Source organism: Lipotes vexillifer, unplaced genomic scaffold (assembly GCF_000442215.2).
Source record: "Lipotes vexillifer unplaced genomic scaffold, Lipotes_vexillifer_v1.1 scaffold173, whole genome shotgun sequence".
Taxonomy (NCBI): Eukaryota; Metazoa; Chordata; class Mammalia; order Artiodactyla; family Lipotidae; genus Lipotes; species Lipotes vexillifer.
In genome coordinates this window covers 1,188,687-1,200,809 of record NW_006770924.1, presented here as the reverse complement: position 1 = coordinate 1,200,809, position 12,123 = coordinate 1,188,687, and the positions used below count along the sequence as shown (strand labels likewise).

General features: G+C 43.2%; 1 protein-coding gene across 4 annotated transcripts in view; it reads right to left on the bottom strand.

Moving 5' to 3' along the window:
- PKP4 (plakophilin 4) overlaps nucleotides 1-12,123 on the bottom strand; it is a 254,066-nt gene that overhangs the window by 29,358 nt on the left and 212,585 nt on the right. For 2 of the 4 annotated variants that reach the window (XM_007446452.1, XM_007446454.1), the window contains exons 10-11: nucleotides 11,457-11,589; nucleotides 9,860-10,073 (exon numbers count right to left, since the gene is read on the bottom strand). In XM_007446452.1, coding sequence (XP_007446514.1) covers nucleotides 9,860-10,073; nucleotides 11,457-11,589 — 347 coding nt within the window. The remainder of the gene's footprint in view (nucleotides 1-9,859; nucleotides 10,074-11,456; nucleotides 11,590-12,123) is intronic. The other 2 variants (XM_007446451.1, XM_007446453.1) reach the window with 1 other exon arrangement.

Sequence of the window (12,123 nt, the reverse complement as noted above, 5' to 3'; positions counted from 1 at the left end):
CATCAAGGCTGCAGATTGCATATAAGCGTCCAAGCATGTGTGCTTCTCGTAAACCCATAGTCTGTGGATAACAAGGCAGGAATATGGGCCTTTGTACCCAGGGCCCCTGTCTGCTCCTAGCACATGCCTCCCTTGTGATTCCCGAGATGGTCTCTGGCCGAAACATTCAGGATCTAGCAAAAACACATCTCCGTTTCTTCTCTCTGGAGCTGCCCCGAAGCTCTTCCTTAACCCCAGTAGGGTTTTTATAAACCTCTGCAACTTTCAGTTGGGCAGAGTAATGACAAGATGCTAGGGCTACTATATTCTGTCACAACATGGTCACCTGCATCCCTGCCCCCTCCGGCATTAAAGCTCTGTACCTCATGCCTTTTAGACACGTTACTTATACCCAGGCATAGCCTAGACATGCACTGTCCAATACAACAGCCACTGGCTGCATGTGGCTATCGAGCGCGTGCAATGTGGCTGGTCCAAACTGCGATGTGCTGTAAGTGTAAAATACACACTGGATTATGAAGACCTGGTATGAAAAAAATGAATGTAAAACACCTCATTGTTTTTATACTGCTTACAAGTTGAGGTGATATTTTGGAACTATTGGGTTAAACAAACTACACTATTAAAATAAACACATTTTTATCTGTTTTTTTTGGTTTGTTTTTTTTTTGCGGTACGCGGGCCTCTCACTGTTGCGGCCTCTCCCGTTGTGGAGCACAGGCTCCGGACGCGCAGGCTCAGCGGCCATGGCTCACGGGCCCAGCCGCTCCGTGGCATATGGGATCTTCCTGGACCGGGGCACGAACCCGTGTCCCCTGCAACGGCAGGCGGACTCTCAACCACTGTGCCACCAGGGAAGCCCTTCTTTTTCCTTTTTAATGTGGCTACTAGGAAGTTCAGAATGACATGTGCCCTGCGTTTACACTTCTACTGGAAAGTGCTGGTAGGGACATTTTCATGCCAGGCTCTAAGGGATACAAGTAGGTGAGCCCTCTGCTCCCAGGAGGCCTTGCCACAAATAGTTGGAGCACCAGGCCGCTCTGACAAAGCACCCACCAGTAGGAAGAGCAGTAAGGCCAGCTCCACAGAAACGCCAAGCGGCAGGTACTGTGTTTCTCACCGGGCAGCTGGTACCCGGTGAGGAGATTTGTCGGGGCTCACAGAGCTGGAAGGAAACAAGTGGATCTGACTCTGGAGCCCAGACTCACTCCTGACCCCACGCTGCCTCTCCCTGGATGTTTTTCTTAGCAGGCAAACCTCTGCCTTGGTGTGGAACTGGAGACCACTGCGTTCGAGCTGGCGTGTGAAGGGCAGAAGCCAGGGAGAAGCGGGCTGGGGGGTGCTCTCCCAGCTGGGAGGGGCAGGAGTGGGGAAACCTTGAGGCTAGGGTTGGCCCAGAAGGTGAGGGGAGGATAGGGGCTGCAGATTTGGACTGGCAGCTGGGGAAGGATGGACTGCAGGGACGGGCATTATCCCAGGAGGGGACAGTGAAGCTGATGGACCAGGAGTGGTAAAGCCTGTGTCCCAGGACAGTAGGTCAGGGAGCGTGTGATGAGGACCTGAAGGAGTGCAGAGGGGATGGGAAAGCAAAGAGGGAGGGAGATTGAGTGCTTGTGATGAGAATTTGGAGCCCAGCGCAAGTTGAGGGCGACGTCAAAGATGAGCCAACAGTTCACCTCCTGTGTGAGAATATGGTACAGGTAACAGAAATGAGGAAATCAAGGGGGTAGTGGGAAAAAGGTAGTGTGAGAAGTGTCTGCCATTTTGTGGCTTCAGGTAAATGACTCAAACTTTCCACCAGGACTGGAATGCTGTGAATAAATTACGAAACTGAAACAGAACTGAAATAATGGGAAAGCAATTATTGTTGAGAGTGGGACAAAAGGACTGTCTTCAGTTATAGAAATGCCTTTCTCTGGATAAATTCCCAGGAAAACAAGTCATGGGGGTGGATAATCAATTCCAGGGTTCCCAAGATGAGACCATCTTAGCAGAGGTTCCTGAAAACGTGTGCAGTGAGCCGCAGAGCACCTGAACGTGCAGTCCTGGAGCTGGCTTACAGGCCCGGCTCCTGGCTTTCTTCTTCCTGTACCCCTGCTGCCAGGCTAGGCTTTGCTACACTCCTTGCTGGTTGGCACAGCTGGCATCCTAGGTGGTGGGCAGTGCAGCTGCCCCGAGAGCTGGGGTCCTGCAGGGAGGCCTGGCCTGGCCAACCTGGTGGCCTTGCCTTGTGTCCCTCGTTGCCCCCTGAGATTTCCGGCCCAGCTGAGGCATCCTCCATGCCAGGCGTGGGAAGGCAAAGCCAGGCCCAGCTGCGGTCATGGTGGTCAGGACCTCGGGTTCCCACCGCAGTGAGTGAGGGCTCAGGTGATCTGAGAGAAGGAAGCTGCCCAGGAGGGGGCTGTGTGGAACCGAAGACTTGAGCTGGCCGCAGACGCTGCACACGGTAGGGCTCCAGCCTACATATTCAATCTGAAGGGGACTGTTCCCGCTGCTTAAATTTGCCCCCAGCCGAAGGATCTGAATGATAGATCTTTATATTTTTAGTCTTTAAAGAACATAAGCCTTTGTTTCTGTGATTTTTCAGGTACAAAGGTGGATCACAGCATCTTTGAGAAGATCTATCGATTTCTAAAGCTCCATTTACAGAGCCACTTTGCATTTCACCATATTCTTTCTTACCCAGGTAATTTCCCAACTTCAGGGGTAGGTTGAGAGGGTTAGTGACTTCATGGAGGCATACAGTCCTGTGTACCCTGGAAAGGCACTTCCTCTGAAAATCAATCAGTTTAAAATTCAGAAGTGCGGACTACGAATTGCCCGTAAGGCACGTAAAGGATGATTCTTTCTGTTAGGGGGGAGTTTGTAAAAGCGAACGGGTCACATGAAGGGAAAGCCCCCTGAGAGAACTGCTCTGAGGCAGAGGTGGCAGTGGGAGCGGTGACCCGGCCACCCTGGGTGCTCTTCAGGTCATTTCATGCTCTGACAGAGAATTTATTTACACTATCACAGAGATTTCCCTAGGACAAAGTCCCACAGTTGCAGGTTCCACAGCTGACTTCTATGTGTTCCAGGAATGTGCTTATCCATTTGTAACGGCGCTAAAGGCTTCCACTTTGTCATCTGGTCCGAGCAGAAGAAGCTTAGAGATGAAAGTGCCTCCAGTCCTAAGCCACGGGAAATAAGACAGACTCAGAAACTGCAAAGTACCCGAGGGACCTGGGTGGGGTCTCTTGGGCACCTCTTTTTTGAGAATTTCGTCATGTGCTCTCATCCTTCTCATACCGACGTGCTGTCTAGTTTACTGAGGGAGTGTCATTACGGGGCCTGTCTTGTGCTGAGACCCCCCCCCCTACCCTGACCACTGGCTGACCACCTGAATTCTCCAGGAATCTCTGAGTCTCCCCACTTGACTGCCTCATCTTATTCGGCATTCAGAAGCCCGCACACAAAATAGAATGTCATATTCTACTTCCAAGGTCAAATCTTTTCGTACTCAGACTGTGAATCCTGAAATACTCACAAGACTAAAATCACAGTTCACGTGTTTTCTAAGCAAGCTGAAGCTAATGATTATACCTGATCATTAGTTTGATATGGCTGTGCTAGTGACCAAGTTCACAAATATTTATATACCTGGGTGAAATTCAGAGACTGAGATATTATGGGATTTTTTTTTTCCTTTTCCCTTTTTGGTGGTAATTTGAGAGAATAAGGGAAATGACATGTGAAAATGGGCATTTGCACCCTCCCCCAGAGTTTGGGGATGGGCCAGGGCGGGCAGAGGCAGGGAAGGAAGAGCTCCAGCCTGCATGTCAGAAACCCAACCTCTGGACTCAATCCCTTTGTATCCCAGTTTCTCATCTTGTACTACAGGGGGCAGAATAGAAGATTTCTTTAGGGCCCTTTCCAGCTCAAAGTTCTGTGACTCTGTATTAAGAGTTGTTCCATTTATTAAACTATTTTTGTTTTGTTACCAATGAAACTTTTGTCATTTTGTTTCTCATTACTAATTTTTATGGTTTGAAATGCTCAGTAAATAGGAGAGTGCACGTTCCTCTTGCTATTATTTTATAAAGAGGGCCAAGTGGTAAGGATCCTACTGACGTGGGCTCGGAATTGGGAGGCGATGTTGCTGGATTTCTGAAAACTGCCCATGAGACTCCTGACAGCTCTTAGGGGCCCACAAAAAGCAGGACAGAAAGTAATAGGCCAACTCCTCTCTGCACCAGGGAATAAACGACTGTTTTGAAGGCACATTGGTCAGGCCAAGGGGACATGTTTAGTAATCATTTCATTCTGTAATGGCACATAATCATCCAAAAGGCTGAATGCATGTCCATTAGGTTCTGGCTCTTTATAGGATGTCCTGCTCTTTGCTAAACTTGAGCCTGGCCCATGTACCCTTCCTTGGTGCACAACTATCACTTTCTTATTAATTTACTGTCTAATTAGAAATAAGGAGCTAATGATCAGGAAGGGAATACGCCTAATTTCACGTTCTTCATAGCGTCTGGAATCTACTGCTGGCATCCAAACATTTTAAAATAAACAGTGTGGAAATATTTTACTTAGCCATATGGATGAATAATATTCTCTTGCTAAACTGGAAGGAATGTGAATATAGCAGTCATTTAAACAAAGTCCATTATTATTCAAAGGCTACTTTTTGGTACTTAACACCAGTGTTAATGGGGTAAGAGAAGCATGATGGTTTTGGGACATCTGGTGCATTAAAAGGTAGGCCTGCAGATTCTATGCAATTATATAGTTTTAAAAAATGATGCTTTCAGGATGCTCAGTAACTTGAAACTCATATATCCTAGCTTAGAAACATATTTAATTATCTTGAACAAATGAGTTCAACATATCTCTTCTAGTGACACGATGTTCCCACTTTCCACCCATAGTTTGTGGCCTAGCAGACATTCATCTTATAACCCAGCTGGGGAACAACGATACTTCGTCCAGCTTTCAGGTTTAAGCACAATAAAGGTAAAAAGTACCTTTGTAATAAAAACCTCAGCCTAAGCACCTACACATATCAGCAATTACTGAAAGAAAAGCTCATTAGGTTCCAACCTGGAACATGTTCAACACAGTGAAGAAAACACAAGAATCACGTCACATACTAGAGAACTATTTTAATTAACAATGACAGCCACACTGTCCTGGGAAAATACGCTGGGCCAAAAGTATTTTTCCTTCCTACCTCTGCAAATTAAGATGTGGCCAAAAATGCAGGCCCTGGGCAGTTATTACATTTACAGCAAAGGCAAGACACCTTTAAAAAAGAAAGCTAAAATTTCTGTATTGAAGTGCATTAAAAATGCCAAACTGAAACAAAGGGAACTGGAAGAAAAGGCTTTGAATTAATAACGAGGTTGAATTACTTAATATTAAGGACAACAGAACACCTAGTTTCAAGGGGACAGTAATTTCTTCAAATAACACAATATTTTGAACACAATGGTTCATTGCGCTTTAACATTTCACGACCCTAAGTTGACTATAGTTTACAGTGAAGAACTCTGAGGCCATACCTACAAAGGCCAAGCATCGTGCAAGGTTGGCCAGGGCCAGAGTATTTTGTGGAGACACTGGAAGAACATTAAATTTGGAAGGATATCTTCTAGGAGATGGGCAGCTGATAGGGAATGGCAGGTGATGCAGTCACATAGCACCCTGCTACCCATGTTTGGAGCAGACGTGTTTCAATGAAAATGGTTCAGACGGGGACATGTTTTCTTAGTTAGGAAAGGTCTGGAAGGCTGGATTTGGGGCTAACTGGTCTTCTCTTGTAGGGCTACTCTTAGGCAAAATGAGGTCCTGAGGGCTTATCTTCCTTGCCTCTCAAGTCATACTTAATGTCTTCTTCTTCTTGCTTTCTGGACAACTGAGCTGCTCAGTCTTAATCCCACGAAGTAATGAGCCCCCTATCCCTGTGGGTTCAAGCACATGGTGGGCAGCTACTTTGTGTGGAAGCCGTACAGGGGCTCCATGCGTTGGATGGCTGATTCGACAAAATGAATTGGGAGGTCCCCTCCAACCTTGTGATTCTGTGATTTAGAGACAGCTTATGGGTATTTGACTTCAGGAATAGTTAATGAAAGAGCTCAAGGTTCTCTTGATTTTGTCATTCTTTGAAATACACCAGGGATTAGTTGCTCTTAAAACATTACTGATCATCAGTTAAAGGTGATACCACTAAATTCTGGAACTGAGAAATGTGAATAAATAATTTTTCTTGTCTCCATAAATCTTAACCTACAAATACATGTATACATGTAATACACACATGACCCCAAGCAACTATGCTCGATTTATTATGACTTGGTAGTTTCATATTAGGTAGATAGTGTTTATGTACAAATCAAACTTGGGCTGACATTTAGCATTTTGAAACTGGAAACTCACTTTTGAAGTCCTCTGGTCCAACTCCTTTATACATTGTCATTTCAGTGAATTGTTTACACACACTACTGCCATTCCAAAGCAAAGACTACTTTTGAAGAAAACATTTCATAAGCAATCCGTCCACATATCAGTATAAACTGTTACAGGTAGAAGTACAGAGTTATAAAACAGTTCTTAATATTCCCTAACCTTTAAGTATGGCCAAAAATACTTCTAAAAAAAGCTTAAAAGCTACTGGCAGCTATTTCCAAAAAAGAAATATCAGAGGTTGTTGCTAGTTTTATATTGGAACTGATACAATCTATTAGGGAAATAGCTTTTTGAATTATGAAAACTCATATCCTCTTTCAAGGTCAAGGTCCAAGTCTTAAAACTTTTGTGTTCTCAGCAACTTGGTACTGTTCCCAAACAGAAATGAGGATATATGCAGTGAAACATCTAAATTAGCACTCACATCCAGAGTACGCACCAGGTAAATTAGTACATAAAAGCCCTTAATAGTAGAGTCTGGCTCTACTTCAAATAAATTTGATTTATTCTAAAATGAAAAAATAAATCACCAAACTTTCATGCGCTTTACTTCTTGTTTATCACTACATCATACAAACTCCTTGAGCTCAGTTCACGAAAGACACTGTTAGAGTTTCTCCCAAGGATAAAACCTCAGAAACAAAAATGCAGCTAAGACTTCTTCCTCCCGTGGGAAATTATGACAGAAGAAGAGAAAAAAGCTGCACATCAAGATTGTAAGGACCAAGTCATGATAAATCTGTCTAGTTAATCAAAACAGAACCAAATCTAGTAGAAGCTGTGCTTCCAAGGTCAGGTCGACCCTGGATCACTGCTGATCCCTCAGGGAGCCCGCACACATCATTCTGCAACCTTGCTGGCTGCACAGGTGTATTACTGGGAGAAATTACTCGAACGTTCACAGAAGAGTTCAAAATGATGGGAAAGAAACATCAAACGAGGAAAGAAAGTACTCATATACTGCAAATAACACTGTCTTCCTAACAGGGGGCTTAGGACAAATATTTGGGTGTAATCACAGTGATTGTGCTAACTTCTAGAATGGATATGCCTATAATTTTTTCTTAATTCTATTTAGCTTGTTCTAATTTTCATTTCATACACGCAATACATAGTATGTAAATGTAAACAATTTATTTTTTGGTGTGAGAGGGTTTGATGCTTCAAAAGCATTTTATAAAGAGGGAGCTAAATTGATTTACTAATTGATTTACTAATAAATCAGTATGTAATTGAGATGTGTTAAAGCATTAATATTCAAATTACATTAGGGCAGGCAGCCCATTCTGGAGTTTAAGATTATATATAAAGTGCATTCTACTTTTAGTACGTAATTTTCATACCTTATTCGAAGTACAGGGTACTTATTTTGAACATGAATATCTTATGAGTATCTTATGAGAAAGTTGATTCCCCGTAACTAAATATTCAAGATTCAAGATGGTTTGCTACATTCCTAAGTATTACTGAATAACAGCTGACAGAACCTAAAGCTCTGATTTCATAGTGGAAGCTAGTGGAGAACGGGATTCACTTGGAAGAAATGTCGTTAAAACATTTTAAATTAACTATTTCAAGCATGAAAAATAGCGTAGCAAATATAAAACAAACACCCAGATGTCCACCACCCCTAGCTTTGTTAAATACAGTTGACTTTTGAACAATATGGGTTTGAACTGCACAGGTCCACTTACATGTAGATTTTTTTCAATAGTAAAAACTATAGTATTGCACAATTGGTGGCTGGCTAAATCCACAGATGTGGAATCGTGGATACGGAGGAACTACATAGACGGAGGGCTGACCATAAGTTATATGCAGATTTTCGACTGCACAGAGGGTCAGGGCCCCCAACCCCCAGGTCATTCAATGATCAACTGTATTAACATTTTGTCTTCTTTGTTTCAGATTTCTCTTTCCTTTTAAAGAAGTGGAGCCAGATTATACTCCTCAATGTCTTTTTCTCTACCCGCACCCTGGAGAGGTAACCACTATCTTGAATCTGTCTTTTATCATTCTAATGAAAAATTTTACCTTTATTGCATGTGCCTATATCAAAAAATAAAGATAGCCTCAACCTGCATATTTTAAAATTTATACCATAGTGTCATGCTGTGCTTATCATTCTACCAATGTTTCTAGAGATGTATCTATGTTGCTACAGATAGCTCTAATGCACTTATTTTAGCCCTTCTATGTGGTTTCACTGTGTGAATGTACTGCCATTTATTTAACCGTTTTCCTACCAATGAATACTCAGTATTTCCCCCTAATACTCTGTTATAAACAGTGCTGTCATTAATCACCCTCCTGCAGAACTGTTCTCTCAGCTTGACCTCAAGACAAAGCATCACTCAGTTCCTCTGGGACTCCTCCTCCCCACGTTGGACCATCGCGGCCTGGCCATGAAATATTTCTCTCATCGTTTCCTCTTCTCCACTGCCCACCCCTTCTTTCTACCACTGATACAGTTCAAGCTATTATCTCTAGACTACTGACCTCCTCATAGGCCTCCCAGGTGCCAGGCTCATCTACTTCAAATCAATCCCCCACCCCTACTGCCTGCTGGAAGAATGCCTATAAAAGCCCAAACTAGCCACGCCATGCCCTGTAATCACTCCCACTGCATGTGGGACACAAGTTCCCCAGACCAGGCCTGTGTTTCTCTCTGCTCTTGTCTCCTTTCAGCACCCTCCTCCTGCTGGCAGCTCCGCCCCTATAACCCATGCTGTCTCCGAGCCTCTGCTTGCGACTGGAAATATTTCCCCTGTGTACCCAGCCAATGCCTCCTCAACCTTTAGGCCAGCTTTGGTTTCACACTGACCAGAGAACTTCCCTACCCATCTGCCGTGCTCCCAATGCAACCTCTACGGAGTCCAGCACTTGCACGTTTCACTGACATTCACAGAAAATCACCTGTGCTCCTCTGGAATCGAAGTGCTACTTGAGGGCAGGGACTGAGTTTTATTCAACTTTACGTCTCCAGTACCCAGAGAAGCATCTGAGATACTAACAGGCTTTCAGACACAGGCTGAACTGAACTGGAAGGTAGCCAATCCATTAAGTACAGTTTATTTTCATAATGAAGGAGAGCCAGTCTATTTAAAACAAGTAATTACTATGGAATATATAATGAAAAATGACGTATTCAGCCCTCTGTGACAAGACATCTGTTAGCTGATACTTATGCACTAACAAGTACAATAAATGATACTAGTCGAGGTGACTGCAGCACTGCAAGTACCTTCTGAATCATTAGATTAATTTACACACAGCCTTTGTCACAGTTGTGAGCACTGTATTGTCACCTCCAACCTAGAACCTCCAAGTCCTTCACGATGTCACCATACATGGGCAGAATCTAGATGGTTTTCAACATCTCCTCCAAGACATGATCACATTCTTTACCCACCTGTGACCAGCTCCCTTACTTCTGCATCAATAGATTTTCTCAACAGTCGCAACAAGGCAGGTATCCCACCAACATTCTTCATCGCGATTTTATTTTCATCTGTAGACTTGCCAAAAACAAGGTTTCGGAGGGCACCACAAGCATTCTTCTGAACTTCCAAAACTCTGTGGTCCAAAAGGTCAACAAGATGCTTGATTCCCCCTAACCTACACACCTAGAATGAAAAATATTAGGTACCAGGCCTAAGTGACATGTGGTCAATCAGAGATCAAACAAAAGTCTGTTATGGAAAGATCATGGAAAACATACAACTCCAGATCATTTCAAATGATTATTTTTTATTCTAAAAAAATACATGTTCTATAAATTTTAAGGACACTCTCTAAGATGAAGCTCTTTTCATGGATTCATGGCTTAAAGAAGGGAAGGGAGACTTAGGTGGATTAACGGCCACATGCAGGTAACATGGTCATACGCCAACCCTCCGAATGTACACAGGGATTATGCTGTCACTTCAAAGTGAAATGCACAAATACACGACCACAACAAAGCTGTATGCAGGGTCGAAGACAACACAGGAAGCGATTTTTTTTTTTTTTTTTTTTTTAACCAAGATCTTGGTGGAATCATACAAAGCAAAGCAATTTTTTTTTTTGCGGTACACAGGCCTCTCACTGCTGTGGCCTCTCCCGTTACAGAGCACAGGCTCCGGACACGCAGGCTCAGCGGCCATGGCTCACAGGCCCAGCCACTCCGCGTCATGTGGGATCTTCCCGGACCGGGGCACGAACCCGTGTCCCCTGCACCGGCAGGCAGACTCTCAACCACTGCGCCACCAGGGAAGCCCCAGGAAGAGATTTTTGACTGAAGTCATTTGCTTTCTAGAATTGTTTCTCTAGGTGACTCTCCCTAATTTTTCTTCCATTTGTCACTTCATTAATATTTATATGAATATTTTTGGGCTTTATTTACTGCATTCACCTTTAGTCTGTAACTGTGTGTTGTTCTAAATTTTAAGGGGTGAAAAACACAAGTTCCATATGACACTGCAGGAGGAAAAAAGGTCTAAAATGTTAAATCTAGCCAGTATCAATGACTCACTATGTTTCTGTAAAAGCTCCAAAAGCTTAAAATCTGAAATAAAATATTCATATATGTTCAGTATTAGTAATGGTTATAAATCCTTTACTTAATTGTGTGTTGGCACCGATTCTGACCAGAATCTCGTAAAATACATGAGTTCACAAGTACATACTATAATTTGTATCTAATAGATTTATAGAAAATACTTTTAAAATGCAGGTTAAATTGATTTTGTTTCATGTTTTATGAATAAGCTAATGAGTGGACACATGATTTGAAAATGCTAAATGTACTTCAAGAAATAATCTCATCCCAGATTTTCCCAAGAAATATTGAACATAGCTGAGAAGTAAAAGAGTAACTGGTATCAGAACACCCCTTGAAAAGGGTCTCTAGATTGCACCTGGTCATTTCTTAAGCACACAAGCACGTAGCTGCTAAACGGAAAGGCACTGCTCGGCCCTCCCCATTCCCCGCCCTGCCAACTCTGGCATCCCAGGCACTGGTCCTGTACCTCCATCTTCACTTTGTTGTCACCAAAGCACAGGTGTTGCAGGTAGGCTGCTGCGTTTGCCTGAACTGACGGGAACTGGTGCTGCAGCATGTGAATGACTTCAGGTAACTCGGGATCACGCCAGGCAAACTCCCTGCACGAGAAAAACGTGGCTTCAGAAAGGAAGGCCCATGTTCTACCGATACACTGAACGAAACATTTGTCAGAGAAGAGAGCTCAGCGGAGACAATGGGAAGTTACAAAAATCCTAAAAGAAGTATATATATATATGTATGTATGTAAATAATTTTTATGCACTGATGAACATATCACAGATGCTTATGATCTTAAAGAAATCATGATGCACAGATGCAGAGAAAGATTCAGGGTAACAAAGAGGTTCTTAGTATGGGTAACTTTTCGATTCTTGTTTTCCTCCTCCTGATTCTAATTTTATGCCTTTCTACCTATGTAAGAAATTCGCAGGTGTGAGGCTCAGGTAAACAAGTGCACTTCAGCTAGGTGAGATGTCACTCCTGAGGAGGGAGGAGGAAAAGCCAGTGGAAATACTGTGTGCCTGATGATTTTTAAGAAATTTAATATATATGGTTGCTCTTGATTATAAGAAACATTAAAACATGATAAAAAATGTTTTTGCAGTAACCCTATATCCAGAGAAAACAACTGT